General features: G+C 39.1%; 1 protein-coding gene across 1 annotated transcript; it reads left to right on the top strand.

Annotated features, from left to right (window-relative positions):
* The first annotated feature begins 6,458 nt into the window (after window positions 1-6,458).
* LOC146485804 (uncharacterized) lies at window positions 6,459-10,989 on the top strand. Its single transcript, XM_085103189.1, has 3 exons — window positions 6,459-6,601; window positions 9,807-9,955; window positions 10,830-10,989. Exons 1-3 carry the CDS (start codon window positions 6,470-6,472, stop codon window positions 10,870-10,872), a joined length of 324 nt encoding a protein of 107 aa, XP_084959315.1. The 5' UTR covers window positions 6,459-6,469; the 3' UTR covers window positions 10,873-10,989.
* Window positions 10,990-15,084: the final 4,095 nt, after the last annotated feature.

Genomic DNA, 15,084 nt, shown 5'->3' with positions numbered 1-15,084 from the left:
GGGTTGTATCCTTCCGTATGGGGGTTGTTTCCTTACGTTTGGGGGTTGTATCCTTACGTTCGTGGGTTGTATCCTTAGCTTTGGGGGTTGTATCCTTACGTTTGGGAATTGTATCCTTATGTATGGTGGTTGGTTCCTTATGTTTGGGAGTTGTATCCTTATGTTTGGGGGTTGTATCCTGACGTTTGGGGGTTTTATCCTTAGATTTGGGGGTTGTATCCTTACGCTTGGGGGTTATAAATCCTTACTTTTTGGGGTTGTAAATGCTTACGTTTAGGGGTTATAAATTGTTATGTTTGAGGGTTGTATCCTTTCGTTCGGGGGTTGTATCCTTAAGTGTGTCGGTTGTATCCTTACGTTTGGTTGTTGTATCCTTACGTTTGAGGGTTGTATTTCCTACGTTCGGGGGTTGTATCTTTACGTTTTGGGGTTGTATCCTTACGTTCGGGGGTTGTATCCTTACGTTTTGGGGTTGTATCTTTACGTTCGGGGGTTCTAAATCTCTACGTTTAGGGGTTGTATTTTCTACGTTCGGGGGTTATAAATGCTTATGTTTGGGGGTTGTATCCTTACGTTCGTGCGTTGTAAATGGTTACGTTCGGGGGTTATAAATCCTGAAGTTCGTGGGTTTTAAATCCGTACGTTCGGGGGTTATAAATCCTGAAGTTCGCGGGTTGTAAATCGTTACGTGCGGGGGTTATAAATCCTTATGATCCTTACGTTTGGGGGTTGTATTTCTTACGTTTGGAGGTTGTATCCTTACGTTCGTGGGTTGTATCCTTAGGTTTGGGGGTTGTATCCTTACGTTTGGGAATTGTATCCTTATGTATGGTGGTTGGTTCCTTATGTTTGGGAGTTGTATCCTTATGTTTGGGGGTTGTATCCTGACGTTTGGGGGTTTTATCCTTAGATTTGGGGGTTGTATCCTTACGCTTGGGGGTTATAAATCCTTACTTTTTGGGGTTGTAAATGCTTACGTTTAGGGGTTATAAATTGTTATGTTTGAGGGTTGTATCCTTTCGTTCGGGGGTTGTATCCTTAAGTGTGTCGGTTGTATCCTTACGTTTGGTTGTTGTATCCTTACGTTTGAGGGTTGTATTTCCTACGTTCGGGGGTTGTATCTTTACGTTTTGGGGTTGTATCCTTACGTTCGGGGGTTGTATCCTTACGTTTTGGGGTTGTATCTTTACGTTCGGGGGTTCTAAATCTCTACGTTTAGGGGTTGTATTTTCTACGTTCGGGGGTTATAAATGCTTATGTTTGGGGGTTGTATCCTTACGTTCGTGCGTTGTAAATGGTTACGTTCGGGGGTTATAAATCCTGAAGTTCGTGGGTTTTAAATCCGTACGTTCGGGGGTTATAAATCCTGAAGTTCGCGGGTTGTAAATCGTTACGTGCGGGGGTTATAAATCCTTATGATCCTTACGTTTGGGGGTTGTATTTCTTACGTTTGGAGGTTGCATCCTTACGTTCGGGGATTGTATTCTTATGTTTGGTGGTTGTATTTTTACGTTTGGGGGTTGTATCCTTACGTTGGGGGTTGTGTCCTTACGTTTGGGGGTTTTATCCTTACGTTCGGGGGTTGTATCTTTACATTTGGGGGTTGTATCTTTTTGTTTGGGTGTTGTATCCTTACGTTTGAGGGTTGCATCCTTTCGTTTTGGGGTTTGAAATCCTTACGTTCCGGGGTGTTAAATCCTTACGTTATGGGGTGGTATTTCTTACGTTCGGGGGTTGTATTGCTTATGTTCGGAGGTTGTAAATCCTTACATTTGGGGGTTGTAAATACTTATGTTTGGGGATTATAAATTTTGGTGTTTGGGGGTGGTATCCTTTCGTTCGGGGGTTATATCCTTAAATGTGGGGGGTTGTATCCTTACGTTAAAGGGTTGTATTTCTTACGTTTGGGGGTTGTATCCTTACGTATGGGGGTTGTATCCTTAGGTTTGGGGGTTGTATCCTTACGTTTGGGGATTGTATCCTTACGTATGGGGGTTGTTTCCTTATTTTTGGGAGTTGTTTCCTTACATTTGGGGGTTGTATCCTTACGTTCGGGGATTGTATTTCCTACGTTTGTGGGTTGTATCCTTACGTTTGGGAGTTGTATTCTTACGTTTGGGGGTTTTATTCCCTACGATTGGCTGTTGTATCCTTACGTTTGGGGCTTTTATCCTTACGATTGGGGGTTGTATCCGTACGGTCGGGGGTTGTATCCTTTCTTTTTGGAATTGTATCCTTAGATGCGGGAGTTGTATTTGTACCTTTGGTGGTTGTTTCCTTACTTGCGGAGATTTTAATCTGTTGCTCTAGGGTTGTATCCTTACGTTTGGGGGTTGTTTCCTTACGTTTGGTTGTTGTATCCTTACGTTTGGGGCTGTAGTTCTTACGTTTTGGGGTAGTATCCTAACTTTCGGGGGTTGTATTTCCTACGTTTCTGTGTTGTATCCTTACGTTTTGGAGTTGTATCCCTACGTTAAGGGGTTTTATTCTTACGTTTGGTGGTTGTATCCTTACGTTTGGGGGTTGTCTCCTTACGTTCGGGGATTGTAAATCCGTTTGTGCGGGGGCTGGAAACCTTTATGTTTGGGGTTTATTAATCTTTACGTTTATTGGTTGTATCCTTACGTTTGGGGGTTGTATCCTTACTTTGGGTGTTGTATCTTTACGTTTGGGGGTTGTAGCCTTACGTTTGGGGGTTTAAACCTTATGTTTGGGGGTTGTATCGTTACGTTAGGGGGTTGTATCCTTACGTTTGGGGGCTGTTTTTTCTATGTTTTGGGGTTGTGTCCTTACGTTTGGGGGTTGTTTCCTTACATTTGGGGGTTGTATCCTTACGTTTGGTTGTGGTATTTTCTATGTTTGTTGGTTGTATTCTTACGTTTGGGAGTTGTATCCTTACGTTCGTGGTTGTATCTTTACGTTTGGGGGTTGTATCCTTACGTCCCGGGGTTGTATCCTTACGCTTGGGGGTTGTATCTTTACGTTCGGGGGTTATAAATCCCTACGTTCAGGGGTTGTATTTTTTACGTTCGGGCGTGTTAAATCTTTACTTTCGGGGGTTATGAATGCTTATGTTTGGGGGTTGTATCCTTACGTTTGTGGGTTGTAAATCGTTACGTTCGGGGGTTATAAATCCTGAAGTTCGTGGGTTGTAAATCGTTCCGTTCGGGGGTTATAAGTCCTGAAGTTCGTGGGTTGTAAATCGTTACGTGTGCATGGGGGTTATAAATCCTTATGTTTGGGGGTTGTATCGTTATGTTCGGGGGTTGTATCCTTACGTTTGGGGGTTGTATTTCTTACGTTTGGGGGTTGTATCCTTACGTTCGGGGGTTGTATTCTTACGTTTGGTGGTTGTATTTTTACGTTTGGGGGTTGTATCCTTACGTTGGGGTAGTGTCCTTACGTTTGGGGGTTTTATCCTTACGTTGGGGGTAGTGTCCTTACGTTTGCGGGTTGCATCCTTTCGTTTTGGGGTTTGAAATCCTTACGTTCGGGGGTGCTAAATTCTTACGTCTGGGAGTTATAAATTCTTACATTATGGGGTGGTATTTCTTACGTTCGGGGGTTGTATTGCTTATGTTTGGGGGTTGTAAATCCTCTTTTTCGGGATTGTTAATTCTTACGTTCGGGGGTTGTATTTCCTTAAGTTCTGGGGTTATAAATCGTCGCCTTCGGGGGTTATAAGTCCTTACGTTCGGGAGTTGTAAATCTTAACTTTGGGGGTTGTACATCCTTACGTCTTGGGGTTATAAATCCTTACGTTTCGATATTGTAAATCTTCACGTTCGGGGATTGTTTTTGTTACGTTGGGGGGTTGTAACTCCTTACGTTCAGGGGTTGTAAATCTTTAAGTTCGGGGAGTATAATTCTTTACGTTCAGTGGTTATAAATCCTTAATTACGTTTGGGGGTTGTAAATCTTTACGCTTATGGGTTGTAAATCTGTACGTTGGGGGTTTATAAATCCATGGGTTATAGATCATAATCGCTATATAACTGAGATTATTTACATAAGGGGGTTTTTATTAATTTTTTTTCTGATATTTTGTATACGGGTCTGTGCCCAGCTACTGATAATGATCCGCACTTTCACAGAACTCTGTACTACTTCAAACAGAAAATTGGAAAAATTATTACGAAAGAATAAGTTTATTACTCCGTTTTTATTATCTACTCTTTGTATAACTACCGTGTAACTTTATTGTAAAATACCATTAAAGTAACTTTTAATGCTTTAGATGTACAGTAGTATTACTGTAAAACACCGAGAAAAGACGTATTTCGATCAACACTGTTATAGCTCGTTTCAAAAAGGACCTTTTTTTCGATTCCGGTTATAAGCCTCTCAGTTTATAAGCCCTTCTAAAACCCCTTACGAAGTTGTATAAGCCGAGGGCTTATAAGCGGCAGTTTACGGTATACTCGTATACTCGGCTGTCAAGCTTTCCTGGAACGTTTTCCTTCGTGTGTTAAGCGCAAATAATTTGTACACAAGCGAGGTTTTCTTGACAGGCTTCTCCTTTCGAAAAGTAGCGCGTCAATTTTTGAACAAGGAGATTTGTCAAGGGAAAACTTGCCAAATGTTGTTGTTCACATTTTATGTTCAATCACGCGAACAAGTTCGCCATACTCGACAGTTTTTCCTCGACATGTATTTCTTGGTGAACTAGCAACGGTTTTAGCAGCCTTTGAAAAAAAAGAGACTTGTCAAGGAGAGGCGTGGCTAAATTTCGTTGCACACACGAGAATATAGAATTGTCATTTAAAGTGCCCCTAACCCTTCAATTTGTTTTCTTTTGGTAGATTTTCATATCTGTGAAGAACTCATTTTCGAAAAAATTTTTTTAGAAACATTGAATCCTTTTTATTTTACGAGCGCAAAAAGTTACTGAAATTTTTAATTTTTTGCGCGCTTTAAGCCCCGCTGGACAAATTTTTGTCTTGTGGGCTCATTAGGAACGAGCCAATGAGAAGCGTCCGATATTTGACATTTTCTTAGCTGTGGCGTACGAAAAGGACACCAGAAGGATTCAGAAGGAATCTTATGCATGCTGATTCCTTTCTCTACATTTCGAGAGTTGGTGCATCCAAAAACCACACATTTTTCAATCATTTTCTCTGTTTACAATTGAAGTCTTCGGATATTTTTGCACGATGTCCTTTTCTTACGTCACGCTCCATATTTGGCCGAGTGGGGGGACTAATGCGAACGATAGGTGAAAATATCGACAAGACTGCCTTCACTTCTAGCGCAGGTAAAAAAAAAAAAAAGGATTCAATATTTCTCAAAAAATTTTTTCGAAAATGCGTTCTTGAAAGATATGGAAATCTACCAAAAGAAAACAAATTGAAGGGTTAGGGGCGCTTTAAGCTGAATACCTCAAGGAAGGCACGTAGACAACGGCCGGTTGTTTAACAATCGAGTCGTGTCACGGAAACACGGTTGTGGCAAGTTTTGCAATGTATCAACAATGCATAATTTCAATAAAAAAGGAAAATAAAAGAGAAAACATTTTGTCGGGCAGACAAGAGTAAAAGACTTGTTAAATACAAACCGCTTGCAATCTGTAATCAGTTGGAGAACCTTTCAGAGTAAGTAAAAAATATAATTTGTTCCCTAGAAAAGGTATAAAGCAAAGCCTTACATTTTCTTCAGTCATTTTAATTTACTACTGGTGTATTTCATTTTTTCAGACACTTCCCTTCCTATATTTAATATAAAAATGTCTAATTTTGGGGTTGAGGCTAAACGTTCTTAATTTTTTGGAAATCAGTAAGTCTGATCTGAAAAAAATCTTAAGATGTTCTTAACTGATCTGTCAGTAGTATTTTGATAAATCTATGCGGACGTGACCAAGATATCTATCAAAGAGCAATATGTGCCATAAGGCGGGTCAAGTTGGACTGTATAGACTGACGTTTTACCTGCATTTTTTTCATCCATATTTACACTGTTCATTTTAAAAACATTTGGTCAAAATAAAAATGTTCTTAACTGACTCTCAGCCTGGGTAATGTTCGTAGTTTGTTCTTAAATTTTAGTTCATCTCAGCCTCAACGTTGTTGTAGAAAAGTTTCTTATAAAATACAATAAAATAAATAAGAGTGTCCATGCATGCATGAACATGATTCAACCTTTTGAACCACCGGAAATTTTGCTCTTTTTTCTTCTGGCCGATAAAACGTTAATTGATATTATTTTACGTGTTGCTGAAACAGTTATCGTGAAAACGATAACTATAGCTTTTGCATGAAGCCGTGGGAGATAAATCTCGAGCAAAGGAAGGTTGTAGTTGATTTCTCAAAACTATTCGCGCGCCGGGGAAGATCGCAATTCGAACGTGCTAGAATTTAACAGTCATTTTTTTCCCGTCGTTGTGTGGCAAGATAAAATTGAAATTGGACTCGGCCAACAGGATGGCTGTGGTTTCATTATTATATTGTATATATCAATTTCTCTTGTGATTTTAATGAAAGTGGCCTTTTTTTTAGACACGATGAACCCGCGAGTGGCACTTGTCCTGTTTTGTCTTGTTTCCGTGAGTACGGCCTTGAATTTGCAGCAACGGTTTCGTTCATTTTATGAGGACGACGATTCCAAGGTAAGAGATGAAAGAAAAAACAAAAACCGCTAACTAATGGATATATTCAACTTAAAATTCTATTTATTTAGGAGCCATTACCTGATTATTTCAGTGCTACAACGTTGCATGTTTGGGATTGAGTCAGTCAGCGAGGTTAATAAATTTGTCGTTAATAAATTTTATTGTGGGGAGGAGGTAATACGATTCCCTTAAAAACGACTGCGTGGGAGGCTACCGCCTATATACCTTATTCGTACTAATTTTCGCGGGCACTTAATTTCGCGAATTTGAAAGACGAATATTTCCCGAGCATTAATTTTCGCGATTTTGCAAAAAATGATAAATTTAGGGCATTTAATTTCGCGAAAATTGACAAAAGACAGACTTAGAAAACCATTTTTTATGGAATGATCACTTAAATAACCATTGATTTACCATCATGATTTGCAATTACGTAATAGAAATAGCGTTGATAATCAGACAAATCAAGCAAATACAGGAAATCAATCAAATGCTACTGCAATATTGTACTTTGAAATAAAAGTCAATTGTAAAAATATGATTTTAAATACCTATGGCACACAGTTCGATGACTGCACGAAAGATGTTTTGATTCAAGTGCTACATGTAAAAGAAGAAGAAATGAGTGATTCGGATGAAGAAAGTGCTGAAGTAAAAGATAAATAGACTGTTGACAATTACCATGTCGCTTAAAACGCAGTTAATCATTGATTAAAGAAATTATAGAAGTGTATTAGATTTCGCGTATTTAATTTTCGCGTATCCTAATTTTAGCGAGTCTTTAATTTCGCGATTTTTTACAAATCGCGAAAATCGCGAAATTAAAGCCTCACGAAAATTAGTACGAATAAGGTATCACAAATACAGCTTGATCTTTAAATCTCACATACCCACTCTCTAAATGCTAGATATTTTTTTCTTGTTAAGGTAAGCGACTATAACAAAAGTCCACTTTCAACAGTTTCATTTTCACATAAAATTTATTTCATACATTTTAGTACAGCTAGTGTTACCAGTATACATGTAGCATAAACATTAGTCTTTACATCCTGACATCTTCTACCAGGTACGTGACAACAAAATTGTAGTTCAATGTAAAGATATAACTTTTGTCATTTAGTACTTTTTGTTCAATATCAAAATTTTGTATTCAGAGTCCAGTCAAACAACTTGGTTACTGAGTAGTCCCCAGATAAGACTCAATGGGAAAGGAATTTTTTTACGGAAATATAGTAATTTCTTTCCATTCAATTCCCTCTAGTCTTGCCTCGCAACTATTCACTGACCACCCATGACAAACAGAAAATTACATCACTTAATTACAATCACTTCCCATACTGCAACTGAAATTTTCTTCTTCAAAGTAACAACAATCACTTGTAATCAGTACGTATTCCGTTTAAGCAAATAAAGCAATTAATGAGATGGAAGGTACGAGGGGGGGGGGGGGGGTGGGGGAGGAGAGAAGCTGCATTTATGTGTACCATCTTCTGAGAGCTCTGATCTCTTTTAAATATCATTTGCAAAGTATTGTACACTTTTACTAACCCTTTCACTACCAAATTCTGAAAGCAAATTCTCCTACGTAATAATATTCATGTCTTTGTTGGCTTTTCCTGACAGTTTGGTGTCAGAGCAAAACACTATCCCTTATTAATTTTTTGGTTAATTCTTGTTACCTGTCTGCTTGACAGTGTATTAAAATTATAAGGAGAATTTTAAATAATGCTGCTCACTTCTGGGAGTGAAGGGTTGGTGGGAAAGGGAGACCGTTGCGCAGGGTAACACTTTTAAAAGGGGAAGTATCATGGGGTTTTTGACCTCTTTTGTTAAAAATGGTGAAATAAGACCTTCACTTTGTTACAACATAAGTCTAGAACAACGAGAGGAGAGAAATCAACTCAATTCCTGACAGGAACAACACGTACTCTGTTCTAGCGCATTTTGGAAACAAAAATACGAAAACTTGAAAAACATTAGCCTAATATTTTTCAAGTTTCAATCCATACCGGCCCACTCTGTCTCTGGCCAGAGGCACTAATCGACAGTTTTTAATTGCACTGGGGTGATAATTTATTACAAAACTATACAATGATTTTCTGTTTCTGTTCTCAGACAAACATTTCTGGGTTTTGAAATGACATCAAATTTTCGTGATACGTCCCCTTTAATCATGTTTAGGGTATCTGTTCTTTGCCCTCCTGTTATATGCTTACCCTCTATTGAGTGACTACTTCTCAAATCATTGAATATAAATCCGTCCCTGTATTCTCAATAAGGCAATCACCTGGCTATTTCCCCACAGTGATCAATTAACAGAGCTTTGGAAGGTCAAGGCAATATATAGAACCTTCTTGTCAGGAATGCACCATTACAAATGTGAAGGGGGGGGGGGGGGGGGGACTTTCTGGAAAGGTATGTTATTTTTTCCCCAACAAGCAGGGGTGCAAGATTTTTATCACAACCTTGGAAACTTTTTCTCGGCTTCCTTTGCAATGCAGGATTATTTTTCCTTACATTTTGGTTTTGCACAATTTTTTTTTCTGTTTATGGACTCCCCTCCTGCCCCTCTCCTTTACATTTCTAATGGTGCATCCCTAACGTCTTGCTAATTACAGTGTATCATTCCCACAGTCTGTGGAGATGACATCGCACAGAGTGGGTGTGATCACACAACTTGCACAAGGGTGGGGCTATTCAAAGGGCGCACTATCTCTCAATCACTATCATAAAGAACGAGACAATTTATACTTTCTAGCACATTTCTTCACTTCAAATCAACTGCCCACCCAGCCCTAGCTTCGCGAGGTTTTGCGAGTCACATGTTTCTAGTTAATTGTTAGTTTCTTCTAATGCAAGCTTGAGTTAACTTGTTACAATCATGAGCTGTCACTGGCCTGTCGCATTCATGCAGTGAAGACGACGGCACCACAGAATACGTAACCTGAAAATTAAATTCGCGCTCTCTAAGCTACCTTGCGGCCGAAATATCCAGGAGCTTAATTTGTAGGGGTAGTTTTCAACTTCAGAAAGAGACTTACTGCTTTCTACCCGTTTACAAAACATTATAGTATCTTTATTAACGTGTCGAAGAATTTAGCACTGCAGTGCTAATTTTAGACACTTTAAATCAGTGAAATAAATATACAAACTGAACATTACATCTCGTGATCAGATTTTGTTAATTATTTCCTTCGTCTAGCTTGATGCATATGGTGATCAGTTTCAAGAAACAGACTTATTTCGCAACACTCGGCAATTCAAAATCCCGGATTGCAGACATTGCCACAGAGTACTAGTGGGGAAGAAACTCTTACCCAGTGGGCCCTTGTGCTGCCGTCCTCGTCGCTGGTAAGATCTTGCTGGCCCTAAAGTCGTGAACATGAATTTGCAACTTATCAGAATTTTCATGGCCGCTAGCAGGCAGGAAATAATTTTCAAGAAGGTCATTCATAAATTATCCGATGGGGTGGAGAAGAACACGAAGCTAGGTTCCATTTACTTCATGTTACTTTACTGCCATGCAGGGAAATTTGAAAATTTTCGAAAATGTGGGCCAGTTAATTGATGTTGAAAAGCCAAAAAAAAAAATGAAATTTCACAATACTCATCATGTTTAAGGGCCCGCCGTTCAGTTACGAGGAGGTAAGTGTCATTAAGCTTACCTCCTGGAGATTTGCACTACTGAGAATAACGTACTTTGATAATAATATATATTTTTGTCAGATCACTCGTTTCCTTGAATGAATGTCATGGCCCGCCTCTTTAGAGTGGTAGAAGAACTCAAAAGGGTTAGGGCTAGGGTCACTTTTCTCAGCCATTCATTCCCCTCCGGATGTACAATGAACGGTACCTAACTGTTCAAGCTATAGAGGATCTGGGTCTCTGAATTTAGTTATCAGTTAATTCTTCGGCCATTTCTCTACCATGTCATGGGCTCCATCTGTCAACTCATTTTAAGACCGCACTTGTTCTTAGATGAAATATGTCATATGAAACATCCTTGGACGTAATATTTACTCTCCAAGTTTCACCATTAAAGTTTGACTACTCTCGGAGTTAATTACTGGGGGAGCTCAACCCAAACCCCTTTCCCCCGTACGTACACCAGGCCGCAAGAGCCCCCCCCCCCCCCTTCACCCCCTCCACCCTGTGAATTCCTTTTGTTTCAAAAGCCGTTTTATTTAATTAAATATTTATTTATTTATTTATTTATTTATTGCAGTTCAGCTACTGGATTCTGTGAACCTGGTCCGGAAACAGAATAGTAAGAGCAGTCAAGCTTATTATATGGTGAAAAAAAAAAAAAAAATGGCACAAATTTGATTCGAACATAACTTTGTATTGTATGAACTTTAAAATAAACTGAGGGTTACACTTAAAAACGCCTTTACCATTTTGTCTTATCATCGATAATTACCATTTATAAGCTGCCATTGCTAAGGAGTGGTGGAAAGTCGTTGTGTTCTCAATCACCTACACCGATACCTTAGTTCCAAAGATTTTCTTTCTTCGTTATTGAGCCACGAGGAGAAAGAAGATTACTCTGGAACCAGGGTAGCACACTGATGTCTTTTGTTTTGAGACCACGTTTACTTTGATGCCATTTGCGCTTTCCGTCCACAGTTCTCGGCTGTTTTTCTTTGAAACAGAGCTTTGTCTGCTATGTGAGAAAAATTTTCCTTTCCCTTGAACCGTTAATCGATTGGATGTTTGATCGTTTCGATTACGGGGGTATGAAAACAGTTAACGTTTTTGGGGCACGAAATCACTGTATGCCGTGCAGAGCCTCTCTTCACTCCCTAAATTAAGGAGAAGTTAACTAAGGCTCTGAGAGAAGGTTAGGACGATATTCTTAATACGGTTGCTTTTCTCTGCATTTATTTGCAGTTTAAACTAAATTAAATTTCCCTCAACGTCTTGAAACATTCGGTTCAATTGCTGAAACATATAAGGCGATTTCTCATTTCGCTTTTAGCCCCACCATGCCCATATCCCCTCAAGAAATGCGGGTGTCGTTTTAAATGGTGCTGAAATTTTGTCATAAATGTTAAAAGGGATAGAAGTCCCGGCTACAACAATTTCTCCTCACAATCACACTCTTGATCTAACACAAAGGTCAGTGAGTATGGTATACATCATTATTTTAGCAATCTTTGTTCAATTTACTAAATTTCCTAAATTTAGTGTCAATATAAATAGTGACCTTAAAGGTTTTTGAAACAAGAAACAGAGTTTTATTTACCTCTTTTCTGTTTTCCATAATTGGAGCCTCTCACTGGGAAGTAAAGAAAAAGAACATAGTTACACCGCCATCAACTTGTCACAAATGAATACCATATATATAGTAACCTGTTATAATTTACATATTAGTACTGGGGAACTGTATTTCATTTTGGGAGCTTGAGAAAGAGCACCAGGCCCTATTATGTTGTTCCAGAAAATATCCATACCCCTTTCACACAAGAAATTGCCGATGATCAATGAGTAATCGATGAACAATCGATAGGCCACAGCATTTTCAGTCATTGATTAGTCATTGATAAAGCATTGATTAGTCATAGATGACATCGATTAGTCATCGATCTAATCTCGTGGCGACACAAATCATACCAAATCGAAAATAAAGAAATAAAAACAATTTCGGGGTTTTTTGGCCCAGACGGCCAAAACCCGAGGAGGCACATTAGGACTCCCCGCGTATAGGGTATAGAATTTCGGTGTGTCGAGAAAAAATCTCGATTTTGGAGAAAACGGTTCGCAAAGGATTGCCCAAAAAGTTCGCAAAGGATTGCCGAATCTTCGCTGGCGGTGAATGAGGATTTGAATAAACAAGCGAACAATGCTGGGAACGGAGTCTTCACCACGAGGTTTGCCAGTGCTGAAGGAAAGTCATAAGTGCTTATAGCTTTATAGATCATTCGGTTAAAGTCAAAATTGTGTCAACAAGCATCGCTCATCGAGGTCTTTTTCCATTGCGCATACGGCCACACATTGACATTCCAATCCTAGCAGTATGCAGGATGTTTGTCCCATGAACCTAGTTTAATGGCCTTAGCTTCCACAGTAGAGCATCCGAACCAGTAATCGGAAGGTCTTAGATACGACTCCTGATAGGAGCACTCGGATTTTTTTTTTCCGAGTGTGCCTGTGCCATTTACTGATTAAATAAATGAGTTTTAATAGCTACTTTTAACCTGTAAATAACATTTTACTTGGAATATTTTAATAAAGAGATTAGTATTATTCCCTACAGCCCCATACATTATTATTATTATTATTATTATTATTTTTTATTATTATTATTATTATTATTATTATTATTATTATTATTATTCTGCCCCTACCAAATCAACAATATCGTTTTAAGTTGTTTTAAGTGGTTTTGCAATTTTGTTATCATTAACATAGCAGTCGCATTAAACTCTGCACGATTAAGGAAAAGAGGTCATTGATTTATCAAAAGTTCCATTAAAGGCTTAGACTTTTTGCAGCCCGTTCCTCTTTCGAATTTTCTTCTGGACCTTGAAAAGAGCAGCCTAGAAAAGTCCTCAAATCGTTCTAAACGACGTGAAGATAGCAAAATAGAGCAACTCACTTTCGTGCCATGCAAATTAACTTGTATTGGGCCGCTCCTGCAGGGCGAGAGTGGTTTCATCCTTTCGTTCTCCACAAACAAAAACAAGAAAAAAAGATCAATCCAATTAAAAGTCAAGAAACATTGGCTAACAAGGAAAAACAACAGAAAGTTCTACGCGATTAAGTTTTCCCTCACAAGTTTATTGACAATTTCTTATACCCGGCTGTACATGTGTAAAAGTTGAAAAAGTTTCTCGTGATGATTTATGCTAAAGGGATTTGTAGTTTGATTTAACATTGACTGCGTTTGCTTCCCTGATCGTTTCCCTAGTGACAAAATATTGCTAACACGAGGAAGTTTTCCTTGACAATTGTTTTCGACAATTCTTACGTATTCGTGCGTAAATAGGATGAACAAGATTTCCGTTATGAGTTATCCTTTATTGATAATGTATATACCGTAAACTGCCGCTTGTAAGCCAACCACCCCCCCCCCCCCCCCTCAGGTTATAAGCTCATCTACCTGTAGACCCAAAAATACATGATTATAAGCCCCCTCTAGCGTTCCCTGTTTCGCAGTGGGCACAAACCCTTATATAAAATAAAACAAAAAATTAATAAAACACCCCTTATGTCAATCGTTTCACTTATATAGCGACTATAATCTATAACCCATGGATTTATAAGCCCCCAAAGTAAGAGATTTTAAACCCCAAACATAAGGTTTTACCATTTCCTAAATGTAAGGATTAACAACTCCCGAACGTAAGGATTTAAAACCCCCAAACGTAAGAAATACAACCCCCAAACGTAAAAATTTACAACCCTCAAACTTAAGAAATAAAAACCCCAAACGTAAGGATTTACAACCCCCCAACGTAAAAAATACAACCCCAGAACGTAAGGATACAACCCCCAAACGTAAGGATTTATAACCCCCGAACGTAAGAAATACAACCCCCAAAAGTAAGGATTTATAACCTCCGAACGTAAGGATCCAAACCCCAAACGTAAGGATACAACTCGCGAACGTAAGTATACAACTCTGAAAACGTAAGGATTCACCCCAAAACGTAAGAAATACAACCCCCAAACGTAAGGATACAACCCCCAAACGTAAGGATTCAACCCCAAAACGTAAGAAATACAACCCCCAAACGTAAGGATACAACCCCCAAAACGTAAGGATTCAACCCCAAAACGTAAGAAATACAACCCCCAAACGCAAAGATACGACCCCCGAACGAAAGGATTCAAACCTCCCGAACATAAAGATAAAACCCCCAAACGTGAGAATTTATAACCCCCGAACGTAAATATACAACCCCAAAAAGATAAGAAAACAACTCCCAAACATAAGGATAGAATCCCCAAACGTAAGAATACAACCCCAGAACGTAAAGATACTACCCCCAAACGTAAGGATACAACCCCCGAACATGAGGGTACAACCCCGAAACGTGAAGATACTACCCCCAAACGTAGAGAAAGAACTCCCAACGTAAGGATACAACCCCCGAACGTAAAAATACAACCTCCAGACGTAAGGATACAACCCCCAAACGTAAGGATACAACCACCGAACGTAAGGATACAACCCCCAAACGTAAGGATACAGCCCCCAAACGTAAGGATCCAACCCATAAACATTAGGTTAAAACCCCCAAACGTAAGGATACAACCTCCAGACGTAAGGATACAACCCCCGAACGTAAGGATACAACCCCCAAATTTAAAGGCTCACATTCACCCAAAATGTATTGCGCGCCGAGGAACAGTTTTCATATATGAAAACCTCCCCATTTTATTTGAGCGGGAGTTAAGGGAGAAAGCAATAAGCGATCACGAATATTCTTTCCCTCCAGCACGAGTCGTAGAGGAAACCTGCATGAACAGCTTGA

The sequence above is a fragment of the Pavona decussata genome, unplaced genomic scaffold (genome assembly GCF_977016875.1).
Source record: "Pavona decussata unplaced genomic scaffold, jaPavDecu1.1 SCAFFOLD_25, whole genome shotgun sequence".
Lineage (NCBI taxonomy): Eukaryota > Metazoa > Cnidaria > Anthozoa > Scleractinia > Agariciidae > Pavona > Pavona decussata.
The sequence above is the reverse complement of the archived record's forward strand: the minus strand, read 5'-3'. Positions and strand labels throughout refer to the sequence as shown.